The sequence below is a fragment of the Colius striatus genome, chromosome 7, assembly GCF_028858725.1.
Source record: "Colius striatus isolate bColStr4 chromosome 7, bColStr4.1.hap1, whole genome shotgun sequence".
NCBI lineage: Eukaryota > Metazoa > Chordata > Aves > Coliiformes > Coliidae > Colius > Colius striatus.
In genome coordinates, this window is record NC_084765.1 from 19,200,659 (window position 1) to 19,216,207 (window position 15,549).

Sequence of the window (15,549 nt, forward strand, 5' to 3'; positions counted from 1 at the left end):
AATAACTTCAGGGCTTCAGTCATCTGATTTGCCACACGGCAAACTCAGTATAGACATAGTTATATGCTCTTATATATTGCTGAGGAGATACCGTTCAGGAGAACGGTAAACGCCCTAACTCTGTGTGTGTCTCGATGCCCAGTAAAACATAAATTCTGTAGGTAACTTTTATCAGGGCTCTTTTTATTTTTTTTTCCTTTTTCTTTTCAGTTACACCTGTCTGAAACTTTCCTTTCTTCCCTTCCCTTCCTTCTCCTTCTTTGGCAGCCAATGGGAGCACGCAGCATAATCCCAGCCAGAACCACTCCCACTGCTGCCAGCAAGCAAATGGCAGGTAGAGTTCACATAACAGATTGCATTCAGGATCGGTTTCGACATCCACTATTTTAATATCTAAGTAGTCATGGCACTGAGCCATATCACAGGGCCTTTCCCACTGCATACGAGAAAGGTTCCCATCTTGCTGGGACAGAACAAGTCTTGCCCGGCACCTTAACCACCCACAAAAATTAGTCAAATGGTAACTAGTCGGGCATGAGTTCACCCCTGCTTACCACATTCTTTATCTTGAGCAACTTTCAAAGGTAAAAGAAACTTTTTTTTTAATGCTGAAAATGTCAAGGGGATTACCCCAGTCTGCATCTTTGTGATGTAGTGAAGGGAGTACCTGGCCACCACATTGCTCTGATACTTTTTCTGCAGTTTTCTAAATACTGCAGTATTTAATACGTGATGCTTTTAATGGTGATGAGCTTTGTCATTTAAGATATGAATTAATATGGTCGGCATGTACTAGTCCTAACAGATCATGGTGTTTTGCAATGATTCTTCCATACACCCCAATGCTCACCAAAAGAGTAATGGTACTAGAAGGTTGCACACTCCATGGCCTGACACCCAGATTGTAACAGGTTATCATTATTTTACACGTGTGTATCAACCACAGTTGTCTGAGTTGTGAAGTGAAGCAGGGCCTGGGTGTTATATGAATAAATGCTGTGTTAATTTTTCATTCAGAAGAACCTTTTCTTGCTCTACTCAGTATCCAGCACCTGTGAAGTGTAGAGAACCTTGTAGAAGAGTCGGAGTATGTAAAAACCCTACCCTAAATCACATCATTTTCCATAGCCCATTCAGAATCTGTTCTTGCATCTCCACCATCTCGAGGGCATCTCTATCTGACTAACACTGCATGTGGAGGAGGCTTCTCCTGTTACCTTTTTTCCTGTGTTGTTTAGGTCCCTGCAAGCTACAGAGAAAAGAGAGTGCCTTGCTTTACAAACAGGCCTGCTTTATTGGTTATGTAGATGCAGCTTAGGCTAGACAATGACCTCACAGTCTGTAGAAAGAGAAGGAAGCCAAACATATTTTCTTGTGTTCAACTTTTAATTTGTGTTTCTCTGTAAGAAAGCTTTTTCACAACATAGTGCTTTTTAAATTGGAGAGATAGAGATGTGGTGGACAGACTATTCAGCAGATAAGGAATTGGTTGGATTGTCACATCCAAAGTAGTAGTCAGTGGCTCAATCTCCAGATGAAGATCAGTGACAAGTACTGCCTACCAGTGGTCCACATTGGGACCAGTGCTCTTTACAACCTTCAACAATGAAACAATTGGACTTAGTGCACCTTCAGCATGTTTGCAGGGGCTCAAAGCTGAGTGATGCAGTTAACATGACTGAGTGACAGGATGCCATTCAGAGTGATTTGGACAAGCTCAAGAAGGGGGTCCATGTGAACCTCATGAGGTTCAGCAAGGCCAAGTGCTAAGTTTTGCACCTGGGTCGGGGTAATCCCTGGTATCAATACAGACTGGAGGATGAAAAGAAAAGCAGCCCTGTGGAGGAGGACGTAGGGGAACTGGTGGATGAAAAAATGGACATGAGTTGACAATGTGTGCTCACAGCCCAGAAAGCCAACTGTATCCTGGGCTGCATCAAAAGTAGCGTGACCAGCAGGGCACGGAGGGGATTCTGCCCCTCTACTCTGCTCTGGTGAGACTCCACCTGCAGTGCTGTGTCCAGCTCTGGAGTCCTCAGTGCAGAAAAGACATGGATCTGTTGGAGCAGGTACAGAGGAGGCCATAAAAATAATCAGCTCACCTGTGAGGACAAGCTGAGAGAGTTGAGGCTGTTCAGCCTGGAGAAAAGGGACTGTAGAGCCACCCTTCAAGGGAGCATATAAGAAGGATGCGGACAGACTTTTTAGCAGGGCATATAGTGACAGGACGAGATTTTAAACTATGAGTTTAGCCTCTATCCTAGTTTTTAATATCTAGTCTAGGTTCAGACTAGATGTTAGAAATTTTTTTATGATGAGGGTAGTGAAACACTGAAACAGGTTGCCCAGACAGGTGGTAGCTGCCTCATCCCTAGAAACATTCAATGCTAGGTTGGACAGTGCTCTGAGCATCCTGTTCTAGTAGATGACCCTGCTCATTGCCGGGGGCTTTGGACTAGTTTTAATCTTACTCAATACCTATCTGCATCATAGAATCATGGAATGGTAGGGGTTGGAAGGGACCTCCAGAGATCATCTAGTCCAACTCCCCTGCAGAAATAGGTCCACCTAGATCAGGTTGCATAGGAACATGTCCAGCCAGGTCTTGAAGACCTCCAAGGAAGGAGACTCCACACCCTCCCTGGGCAGCCTGTGCCAGGGCTCCCTCACCTGAACAGTGAAATAGTTTTTTCTTCTGTTTAAACAGAACTTTTTGTGTTCCAGCTTCATCCCATTACCCCTTGTCCTGTTACTATCTACTATAGAAAAAAGGGATGTCCCTACCTCCTGACACCCACCCTTTAGATATTTGTAAGTGTTAATAAGATCTCCCCTCAGTCTCCTCTTCTCCAGACTAATCAGCCCCTGTTCGCAGTGTTTTCTCACATGAAAGATGTTCCAGTCCCCTGATCATCCTGCGTTGGACTCAGTTGCCCTGCGCTGGACTCTCTCCGGTAGTTCTCTGTCCCTCTTGAGCTGGGGAGCCCAGAACTGGACATTGGACTCCAGATGAGGCCTCACCAGGGCAGAGTAGAGTGGAACAGAACCTCCCTTGACCTGCTGGCCACACTCTTCTTGATGCATCCCAGGATGCCATTGGCCTTCTTGGCCACAAGGGCACATTGGTGGCTCAATATGCTGCTCAATATGCTGATTGTAACTTTTACTGTTGCTTCAGATTGCCACAGAAATATTAGTTTTGCTTGTAATAAACATGATCCTTCACAAGGAACATAGCACGAAGGAGCTCTGAGGAACTTCTCCCTAGAGACACTGGAGATGGCAATCTTCTCCCTTCTCTGCAACTGAATTTCCATGCTCCTTCAGTATATTTCCTCTCTTTGATATAGAACTTTGGTGACTAATAAGTAGCCATAAGATGCAGCTCCAGCACTAAGAATTAATTTTACAAATAGCTTTGCAAGGGTAGCTGTCATGGAGGTTTTCAAGGTGAATTCTTGCTTGTACAGTGCAGGAAAATGCGATAACTGCTGTTCTGGTAGCTGTAGCAGGGAGTGTAGTTGTGACCAGAAAAGCATTCAGAGTCCAGGAATCACCACCAAAAGAAACTCCACTGAACTATTTTTATTTTTCAGAACTTTTAATGGTGACATGTTTCTCAAGCAAAGTCAGCCTTTCTGTTCCTGAGGTTGCAAGCCAGCAGGAGGCTTTGGGAATAGCCTCTTTACCCTCACAGTCTCACTAACACAGAAACCCTTTCAATGTTGTTTCAGATTATAGTAGAAGTCCCTTTTTCATACTTTTAAAAATATTAGTTTTCCTCTTGCAAACATATGTAAGCCCTCTCTCTCTTTAAAGTCACTTCTGCCAGGACCTCTCTGTTCTGCAGCACTCTAATCCCTTGGCTTGCCCTGTCTCCAGATTTCCCTGCACTGAAGTTTCTGGCATGTGTCCCCTATTTGTCCTTCTGGGAGCAGAAGCTCTTGGCAGATGAGCCCTGTGTATTGCAGAAAATCTCAAGCACTGGCAAATGCTGAAAGATTGCCATCTCTGTCATTCCTTCTGTTGTCTCACCTAGATTACTTGCAGCACTTCCATTGCTTAAAATACACCATAACTATTTGCCAAAACCATTTTCTTTTGTTTTTCTTTGTTTTGGTTTGTTTTTTTGCAGGCTCCCAGCCCTGTCTGTGACCACTGTAACCAACCTTGCTGGGGCTGTGACACTGGAAATGTCTGCACTGGAAATACTGGAGTTGGAATTCCAGATGTGGCCCAGGAGCCCTGGCTACACAGGAAAGTTGTCTAGTTTGTATACAATTTAATATAATGTTCTCTAGTTATATCTATAATGCATCTGTGCACTTTTGCATGGCTCTAGAAGAGTATCTTTCTTTGGTATTTAACCTTGACCTTTCCCTAAGCATCATAAGTCTTTCAATTTTTTTTTAACACTTAAAGCTTTCCCAATAAGCATAAAGAGTCACGTACAGAAAATTTAAATGCACCAAAGTTTGTCTTGCTCTTTGTTGTTACTTTTAGGAGTGTCTTAAAAGTAGCATACAAACCACAGGCTGAAAGATCGCTAGTTTTAATCTAAACTCCTTTTTGTGTCTGCATGGCAAATTGTGCTGGTTTAACTGTTTGGTTCATGTTAGAGTTTGTCTGGAGAAAGGAGAGAAAGAAGAGGAAGAAAACTGCTATGCAGACAAAGTTAGGTTACTGATACATTTTGAGGAATAATTACTTTGAACAAATCTCTTATTATCCTTGTGCAATGCAGAGGAAACTGCATGACATTAAAAAAAGGTATTATTTGCTTTACTATCACCTTCTCTGTGGAAAAGGTGGTGCTGACGGTAACATTATCCCACCTATTCAGGCAACTTAGTGAGTGGCAGTGCAGTGATTTAAACACCAGATATTGTTTAGCATTGCAGAAGCCACTTTTTTTTCCAAAGCAATGCCTAAAAGTCCCATGCAGTCTTTAGCCATGATTGAACTGCCTTCTGCTGAGAAGGAAGTTCTGAGCAGGCAAGGCAGATAAAGGGAGAGTGAAAGTACCACCCAAGCAGGACAAATACGATGTTGCACCTCATGTTGAAGGGGAAACAACTTGATGTCTGCAGAGTCTGTCACAGATGGAGACTAAACCCAGATTTTCTGAACCTTGTTCTGTTGAGTCCTTGACCAAACCCATCTGTGGTGGTTTAGCCAGATGTCCACCAAGCCATAAAATCACTCCCACTCCTAAACTGTACAGGAGAGAGAGAGAAATATAATGAACAGTTTGTGAGTTGAGATAAGGACAGAGACATCACTCAGCAATTAGCATCACAGGCAAAACAGACACAACGTGGGGAGAAAAAGGTTTGATTTGTTAAAGGAACAGTCAACATAAATCAGGAAAGTAGGAAAGTAGGTCTTTGGGATATTGGTCTCCATCCACCACCACTCCCCACTGCTTGCTGCAAGTGCAACTGTTCACATGCCCTTTCCCCATCTCTGACTTTATTATCCCTAGTTACTATGATGCCAGGACTACTGGGTAATTTCCACAATGCTGGAGGTCGGACCCATCAAAAATCCAGTCACTATCTTCAACACAGAAATCTTTCTTCCAGTTATTTGTCTGGTGTCAGGATTTTTTTTTAAACAGATCCAAAACAAAACCCTTATTCAGTTGCTGTTCACACAATGTTTTGCCATTAATGATTTACAGCAGCCCAGATTTGGGCTCCAGTTTATTACAGACCTTCTATGAAGCAAGACCAACTTCTTGTTTTCCTGCCTTCAAGGATTTTTCTATTTTTTAAATGCCACTTAAAAGAAGACATCTTTCAAATAAATGTTCTTTATGTATTAAAGCAGCAGCAAGATAGAGGAGAAAACTTTATTTTTCTTTGCAGGTCAGCTTTAAGGTCAGCACTATCTTTTGTAACTCCTTGAAATTGTAAACTGCTTTCATAGCAGTTACCACTTTTTTAGCTAAGTAACTTCTAACTTTAAAAACAAAGCAAAACAAACCACTACATCTTTTCCCCTTCTGAGGAAACAAAGTGTGATGTCTACAATGGAGTAACCAACAGGTCCTAAAGCAATTCTCGAATATTTGATCCTATTATTTGAGATAGGCACGGATCCACAGGGCACCAAGAAGAAATCCCAGCTGCTGCTGCAGCACCTACAGCAAGGCAGATAAATTAGTCCGCAATAAGTGGGAAACCTGGAAGCACTCAGCTCTGCAATGAAACAAAGCTATTAAACTTAACATCAATTTCTTAAGTACTTGCTTGTGATTTAGAGATCCCACTCTTTCAAAAATGTGTTAAAGAGATACCAAGCAGATCTTTGTTGTTTCTACCTCTATACAAGGCCATCTAGCAACTTTTTTTCCTATTGTATTAAGGGAAAATGGGGACTCAAATGGAAGTTCTTGACTTAAGTAATTTCCTTTTACCCCTGCCAGGGAGGGGAGAACAGTGTCTGAGCTGGGAAATGCTTCAGTATGAGCTGGGTGCCACTCAGCTCTTTGCAGCCCGTCCCGGGCTCTGCAGAGGCCTCATGTCATGGGCAAGGTTTCTGCAAGGTTTCCATGCAGAAACATGTTTATATGAACAACGATTGTTGTCGAATGTACCTTTCTTTGAAAAGTAATGTTATGCAGAAGAGTTGCTTGATAAAACGTCTGTTTTGGTGGGAGGAGGAAGGCGAAAGCAAATGTCCATCTGCGAGGTAACCAACCACCCCTTTTCCTGGAGACAGAAAAAGGGGCGCCTTCCCCCCGCCTAATCTTCTCCGACCCTTCTCCCTGGCTTTGGAGTAATTGCTCCCGAAAGAGTAGAAAGAAACCCCACAAGAACGGCCTGGAATCCGCGGGCAGGTGTACCCACGCGTGGGGTGCGGTACAGTGCGGCGGGACAGGGCACCCGCGACTCGCTCCCTGTGCTGCGGTGCGCCTGGAGCATCCCAGCCCCCTCCCGGGCGGCGGCGGCAGCGGCGGTGGGGTGAAGGAAGGAGGAGGAGGGCCGGCTCCGGCACCTCCCCCGTCCCCGCCTCCCTCCTCGCCGAGCGCCTGGCCCGAGCATGGAGCCCGCCTGAGACGCTCCGCGGGCTCCGGCAGCTGCTGCGGCGGCCCAACATGGAGGCGGCGGCGCCGCCGCTCCCGCTGCTGCTGCTGCTGCGGCTCCTGTCCGCCTCGGTGCTGCGCTGCGGGCCGGCACCGGCCGCCGGTAAGCGACGGGGAACTGTGGGCCCGAACGGCGCTGAGCCGAGCGCCGCTCACCCTTTTGTTGTCGGACTTGGGCAAACTTTCCCCCGCGCTCTGCCGGGAGGGCTGCGGGGCCGCGGCGGCGGCGGGACGCGGCGGGAGGGGCACGGGCCGCGCGCACGGACGGTGCGGGACGGTGCGGGGGGGCGCGCGCGAGGCTGCGCGCGTCCTCTCCGCCACAACTGGTCTTCCTCGCCCCTCTTTTCCGTGCAAAGGGGGCGCAGGAAAAGGAGGCCTTTCCTCCCCCCTCCCGCGGGACGTGTCCCGCCCGGGGGCCGAGGAGCAGTTCTCCCCCCGCGGCGGCTCAGGTAGACGCGTGCGGTTACAAAAAGAGTGAAAAATGTCGCGCCGATCCGCGCTCCCGTCCGGCCGCGCTCTCGGGCAGGGATTTCTCGGGGCTTTGCAGAAGTGGGTGTCGGGTTTCGCTCGCCGAACTCTTGGCAGGGCTGGGGAGGGGGTGGGAGAAGGTGAGCGGTGGGGGGAGAACGGCTCTGCCATGGGAAGAACCGGCCTGGCGGCTGGTGGGGGGCGGCTTGGCCCGGGCCGGGGTGCGCGGCCCGTGTCGGGTCCGTCCCGCGGGCGCTGCCGAAGCTGTGTACCGGCGCCCGGTGCGGCGGAGCGCTGGGCCCCGTGCTATCCCCTGCTCTGTCTCGGGCGCGGAGCCTGCCTTTTGCTTTTTTGCGATGCTGTTTGCACATGAACGTGTTAGTTCTTTAAAAGCACAAATAAAGGGAGGCAGCGCTCTGCCTGCAGCACCCATGAGTAGGCGGCCGGTGTCTCTTCCCCAACCTTCACGCTGCTTCAGTCTTGGCTTTACATCCCCGAGGACGGGGACTTCTGGGTTGCTGCTGCATCTGTTCTGTTTCAGTACACCAGCCCAGTGCTTCAGCGAGCTGAAGCCTCGTCGTTGCCATTTCTTGGGTAGTTTGGAAAACTCAGCAGTCTGACCGCGGCTTTCAGAGCATCACCTCGGGGCCTCCTTTATTAGGCCACCCACCATTTCAAACCATCTGTAATGATTAGAACTGTCATTTGGAGCAGGAGAACTGACTCTTTTCCTCTGGCATCGTCATTCTGTATTTTCAGTATGTACTATGTATTGCTTATTCTGTCAGGGTGATATGGAAAAAATGCCCTTTGCATCCCAGGATGCACCTTCTCTGTATGTATTGCCTTAATTTAAAAAAAATGTTTCAGAGTACCTTTCTGAACATGCTTGTGTAATGTTCGTGTTCCTATGTGATTGAAGGAAGCTATGTAGCTTTAGGAGGGAGAAAAAACCTCAAACTTATAGGATTCTTAAATGAGGAAAGAACAGGCTGATAGTGTTCCTTGAGGGCTTCTTTACCTCTACTTAACTGACTTTAATAGAAAGGAGTATTTTTTAAAAGGGATAGCTTTGCAGGAGCTCTTAGGAAAATCAGAGTTCACGATAAAATGAAGAAATAAGTTGTAACTTGGAATTTGTTTTTTGTTCACCTAATTTTAGAGACAATGATTCTTTTAATATGGTGTATATTCTGTTTCAATCATCATCTTCCTTAACATGAACAGAAAAAGCTACAAACGTACCAATTTTTATTAATTAGTTGAAGAGTCCTGGTTATAAATCATGATGACGTTGCTTTGTTCTGCCTACTTAGTAGGAAGGTATGTGATTTGTTTGTTAGGTTGATCTGGACAGTACTTTTCAGGACAGCTTTGGAAGGAGCATGGGTGTACTATAAGAGGCTCTCCATGTTTGTAGTTTCATTCCTGAGAACCCCCAGTCTGTATGCAGATGTCTGACTTCAGGGACTTTTACTTCTTAAAATTATTTTGATGTGCTTTTCTTACAAAGATATAAATACATCTCTGCAAGATTGGGGACGTGCTGGAACATTTTCAGTGTTAAAGCATCTGCAAAGTTTGGTATGTTATAATAGATCCTGAATGCCTTGGCTGTGAAATACTTTAGCTGTGGAGCTAAGTCCTTGCTCTGTATGTGGTGAGGTCAGGAGTGGCTTTCTTTGTGGCTTGAAATAATGATAAACCTGTTACGTACGGATTGTACTTGAATGTCACTGACATAAGACAAAATTGATTGTTACATTTAGTGTTTCCTGGAAGGAGGAATCTCTTGCTTATGTAATGTATTCAGGAATAAGATGGTTATGACAATGGCATATTTTTGTCTGAAAATATTTTAAGTTCTGAATGCTTAATAGTGCACAGTAGGTATTTTATATGGGACTCTTAAAACCTGTAAGTAGTTGAGATAATTGTCACTTAAGTTCTTGTCTTGAGCAAGAATTATTTATGCTTAAACACCGAAGCTTGATTAGCTGTTGCTTGTTGTCTACTAGAACATTTCCCAAAACTGTGAGCCTGTATCTTAGTTTTCCTTAATGGAATGACTACTTGCCCGATACGAAGAAACACAAAATAAAGGAAGGAGAACAGTAGTGCACAGGATGGCTGGAAAAGTTTGAAACTAGAGATGCAGCATGAAATAAAAAAGGTGTTTGAGCACAACCCTAAAATGTCTTTTAATTCATACAGTTTTTCCTGAGATAACCTAAAAGTAATGATACATATCACTATGTATAAATGTAGAAATTAGCAGGAAAGAACACTTGCTAATTTTATGTGCCTGTAGTACATAGATCAGCATGACACACAAAGTTAATACTTTAGAAGAGTGTGAATGTATTTCATCAACAGCCTGATGTAAATTCCATCATTGCTGCTTGCTGTTTTGAACCTCTGTGTTAATCTCAGGTATTTTAACTTTTGTGGTAAGAAATTTTTTTACTTGTTTATAATGTAGTTGTTAGTAAACTAGACCATGGGATTTGTTCCAGCTGTAATTTATCTCAGTCCTGCATGTTTCTTGAATAATACAAACCAAGGCAACTCTTTAGCAAGTACAGAGATTGTTTCTGGAAACTTTTACCCTTTATTGTTATGGCAAGATCTGGCAGCATAACAACAAATAAAGGTTACAAAACCTCGCCTAGAATGATGACGCATGTGGTTTATAAAGTGTCTAATGTAACTTTGCTTCTAAGTGGAATTTAGCCAGCAATGTAGAGTTAAAGGTAGTTGTCTCTGTTTTTGTCAGAACAGAAACAAAAGAGATTTCACTGCTTGTGATGCTTAGAAGTAGCTTTAATGACAGAGTTTAATTTCATAATAAATCAGCGGTTTTTGTGAACATACTCTATTAAATGAAAACAACCTACCATCTTGAGGTCAATAAGGACAACTAGGTTTCAATTTCTTGTTAGAAAGAAACTGTTGCACCTAACTTACTTTCTCTTCGTTCTAAGAAATCTTACTTTTTTCCTTATGCCTTTAACCCAACATGTTTGGCTGAGAGGACTTGAAGGAAATAGTTGTTATTCTGTGCTCAAAACCTTTGTGAAGAACTCAAATAGGTGTCAACCTGAGCTTTCAGGGAAGAATGACAGTAGAATGGATATCCCTGCAGTTTATGGCACAGGCCAGCAATGATTAAATGCAACTGTGCACAGTGGAGCAGCGTTTTGTTTAGAGATTTTGAGGAATGTGGATTATTTTCCTTCTTTACTATATTGCTTTCCAACAGGACGTGTCCAACAGCACTTTATAGGCAGGAACAGATACTTAGGATAGTGACTGAGAATGCGACAAAGCTGTGTGCTTTTTGGACCCTTGGGACTTTCTGAGGAAGTAAAAGATGTGCCATCTCCTGACAGCCCACATCTCGGACTTTGAACTGGAAAAATTACTTTTGGAGAACTAAATACTTTCTACCCCCAATAAGTTAGACCATAGAAGGTCTTATGATAGAGTCAGAGGATATTTTGAGCAGTTCTTGAAATTTTGGGAGATTAAACAGTTGTGGTGAGAGGAGGAGAGAAAATGGTGGGTACTTGCCACAGTATTGTTCAGTACAGTTGCCTGTTAGGAGTTTATGGGCCAACAATTCTTTTGGTTTCTTTTCTCAGGGAAAAATCAGAATGTGGGGAAAAATCAGAATCACTGTTTCATCTTTGTGATTTCTGTTTAGTAAAGATTGAAAATATCTATTAAGCCACAAAATTCTACCGAGAAGCTCCAAAGAGTGCAAAGCATGAGTGGGGTGATGCTCCATGTAATGATAAACAGGATTTTTAATTTAGTTGTTGTTTCCTTTACTTGACTCATGCTTTGCCTGCATAAACAGATGTAAGGTGTTGTTTTGTATTGATATTAAATCCATGGATGACGTTTGGAAGGATGCCAGTAAATTGACACATACTTGATTTAAATCGGTTCATTTTTCTCTGGATTATAGAAAGGGTTAAAGCAACTGAAACTGCTTTTAAAGCAATAAATATTTTCTATGTGTATGTTGTGTTAGATTAAGTTAATGGGGACAGTGCTGGGAGAAAGAAATCCTGAGCTGTAAATTGACTACAGAATTGTCTTCATTTTGCAGTGACAGCAGATGCATTAGTGAGTTGCTGGTGCAATTGTCAATGGTCTGAGAATCTCAAATGTTGGCATATGTATTTAAAAATGCCCCTACTTAATAAATTAGTTGTTGAATATTGTTTGAAACTTTGGCTTTCCGAAGGGCTGTATGAGTATCAGCTAATTCTGAATATTCTGCTAATGTAATACCTATTATTTATCTTTTATACGTAAGGAAATAGAGCTTCCCTAGTTTAAGTTGACTTCCTTAAAATAATAACAAAAATTGTCTTTGTGACAGGCAGAATTAAGGTTTTTGAACTCTAGTCTTCCTGTTGAGACTATAGAGGTAAAACAGGTAATTGTTCATTAAACCTATGAAGTGTGCAGTTCCTGCACTATGGTGAAAAATGATGCAAGTGGAAAAATGAAGTTATAAGTGTGTTAGGTTGTAACCCTTCCCTCTACTATGGACACCAGAAAGATGAAAATAATATTTCTGTCTTTAGTGCGTTTACAAAGGACTCGATTTTCATTGTTTTCCTCATGAATTCTTGTTAAAGGGCACATGATGTCCCCTGAAAGTGCAGTACTGTTAATTTGGTGATTCTGTCCTTCTTACAGGACCTCTCTTAGCTTAAGTTTTCTCTGATGGAGAGATGAATGGTTTACTTACCTTGGCATCTCTTCATTTGTCTTGGGATTTGACAACAGCTTGTGATGGTGATTCCAAAAGTTCTCTTTCTTTAGTTTGCCTTGAGTGTATCTTGACTATTTTTATGATGTTATTATATTAAAGGTGATTTAAAAAAAAAATCATTTGTTAATACTTCTTTATGGAAATGATTTGTTGTATGTGATAGTAAAGGTGATAAATTTGCCCAGGGAGACTCTAGATCCTCGGCCTGCAAGAATTAAATTGGAGGTAGGAGGTGGCAGTAAGTGAAGACAGAAGCTCAAACCCTTCTTTCTGTGATGTTTAAAAATAAAAAAAGCCAGAGAGTGTGAGGAAGCATTGTCTGCTGCTTGTTTCTAAACCTCTTGGCAGATGAGGAAGAGCTGTGCATTGAGTGGACCTGCTTAGTGAATTTCTTGGCTTTGGGTTTGAGAATCAAATAGTATTACTGTCATGTGATTTTGTAGTTTTTCTTTTCTGCTGTTCAGTGCTGGTTTGAACTAAATCAAAAAGGAAATGGAAAACATGATGCAAGTGTCCAATGCTGCTATTATCTGTGGGTATCAATAGATACTTCAGGTGTTTTTAAGGAATACTGTATGTTCTTGTAGCTGAAGTAATATACTTCAGATTTTGAATTAGGCAGAGATTATGCCTAACAGTTAGTGTTTAATTCTTTGTCAAGCATATCTTCTCTGGACTCCAGATTCATGGGTACTTTGTCCAGTTCTTTTACCGCCCCCCCCCCCCCATTTTGCATGAATACATTGTTTCCTTCCAATTAAAAATCAACCTAGCTGGAATTCAGTTGGGAAGAAAAAAGTCAAGATGACCACTAGAAATGTAGTTAAGAGATTTTTTAAGATCAAGTTGATTCCTTTTATACCTTTTTAGATTGAGAGGGAGATATACCATTAAGCCTTCTTGGTGCACTTGTCTTTATGACTTAGGCATTCTGTGCTGATGTGTTTTTAAGTGACAGTGTGTCTTATGGATCAACCAAACCAAAATGTTTCCATGAAACTTACATTGCTTTGAATTACCCAGTATGTAGGATGCCCTGACCTACAGCTGCACTTAGTTAGTAGGTCACTCATGGCCACCAAGTTTCTTATTTTTCTGTCATATATTGTTTTCATTTCAGTCATAGAAAATTTTCTGATTCTAGAACAATTGAGAAGCTCAGAATAGAATTGCCTGCCCTGTAGGGAAAAAATATATTTTGACATAAAATATTACATAAATTATAGAAAAATTAGAAAACAGAACTATTTGTCTGATTGCTTCTTTCTCCTGAGAGTTGACAGCCTGAAATATGTTTAAACAGTCTTCTTTTTTTTTTTTTTTTTTTTTGAGGAGAAAATGTCTTAGCCTTGAAAGTCTGTATTAGTGACTTATCTTTTGAGAGAGATACATCCGAGTTTGAAAGCAAATTAGACTGCTGTATTAGTATTGATGTTCTCAAGTCAGAGTCAAGAGGATGAAAATGTACATGCCTAGCATTTTCCATTTAGAAGGTGTGCCCAGCTGTGAATGATTTAAAAAGAAAAAAGAAGTCTGTACATTATCTGTGTCGTATCTGTAGTTACAGAGAATTTTTGTCTGTCTGGGTTTTAACATCATGTTTCTTACTATCTGGATAAAGTTTACTGTTACCAATGTTCTAAACCTCAAGTTTGCAGGTGTTCAAGTGCTAGAAAGTATATACTCAGATAGTTACACATCTGGACTTATTTAGACAAGCTGCACAGGGGGAGTTAGGTAAGGTGTGGCTAAAGCAGACAAAAGTGTAGAGAAGACTCAATAAATTGAACTTGAATTGTTTACACATCTTTCTCTTCTACCTGCCCCAAAACCTGCACGATCCTGGCTTTTCATTTTGGTTAATCTTTCTGCAACAGCCACCCCATCCTGAGTCACAGGAGCTCAGTACACTCAATGTCAGCTGTGACTTTGGAATTAAAAAGGTGCATTTTTCAATTGCAAAAGGCTGATACAATGACTATTGTAGAAGGAATCTTGAATAATGTATCTTGTAAAGAGTCAGGGGATATTCTTGAGAGATGTTTTTGAACTGAGGGACTTAAGGGAGCTTGAAACTTAGTTTCTGTGAACATAGTAGATAATGGTGAAATTGGGAGGAATACACACACACCAACACAAATTTAAGTGTGTGTGGAATGGTACTTATAGTAAATAAAACATCTGCAGGTGTTCTGTAAGAGGTGCAGACAGTGAGCTCTGTAGCTTGCATTCAGAACTAATCCATACCATTTGATCTTTGAATGGCATGCTTGACAGTAAGTATATTAAAAATCTGCTCCTAAATCTTATTTGCCTAATAAACTTTGTTGACAAACAAGTCATATAGATGGTTAATATTTTCAGAGGAATTGCTGTCTGTTCTCAGCCATTTGGTGGCTAAAAATGTGATATAGGTTGTGATTAGTTTTCTTTTTGAAATATTTTCATGGCGGTGGTCATTCCACTTGTTACCATCTCATCTGACTGCGACTGAAAAATGAAATTTTTGGGTATGAAGATTTTAAATTTAAAGGTCAGAGAGTTGGCCATGGAGTTATCCTGGTTGCTTTTGAACTTTCCTTCCTCTATGAAAACAACAGAAAACACCGTGTTTGTCAGGATTGGGGAGTGGCTATCCTTCTGCGTGAAGGAATCCTGAACAGTCATGACAAAATTCCTATGTTAAATGCCTGTTAATGACAAAGTTATTCTGCTATTTGCAGATTTTAGTGTTTTGAAGAGCCTTCAAGACATCTGTGGAAATGGAAGCTGTTTTGCATGAGCCAGAGAACTGGAAATTGCCTTTAGTTAGTGACTGGTAGTTAACTTGGAGTTTAAATGTGCTACCAGACCTCTCAGTTCCCCGAAGCACAGAGAGATCTGCTCATAGTTCACAGAAACGCTGACCTAGGCAGAACTAATCTCTCACAAGGTACTGGCTAGTTTATGCTGAGGTATGTACTTGTGGAAGGGTGTGAGATATTTGGTGAGGATACACACACATATGTTTCTGTTCTTATGTGTGTAAACACTTGGTTAACCAGTTTCTCCTACTCTGTTTTTTTCCTTCGAATGGTTGTGTTATTGAATGACCTTCTGTTTCTGAAAATAAAAAAACCCAAACCTAAACAAAAAACAACCCTGATTTTTATGTAGACTTTAACTCCTGACGTTAGAATTGAATACATAATTCCAAGGA

General features: G+C 42.2%; 1 protein-coding gene across 1 annotated transcript in view; it reads left to right on the forward strand.

The window, feature by feature from the left end:
• Window positions 1-7,037: 7,037 nt before the first annotated feature.
• The window catches only part of LRP5 (LDL receptor related protein 5), a 153,451-nt gene continuing 144,939 nt past the window's right edge, over window positions 7,038-15,549 (forward strand). Inside the window, exon 1 of the mRNA XM_061999256.1 lies at window positions 7,038-7,193. Coding sequence (XP_061855240.1) covers window positions 7,103-7,193 — 91 coding nt within the window. The 5' untranslated portion in view covers window positions 7,038-7,102. The remainder of the gene's footprint in view (window positions 7,194-15,549) is intronic.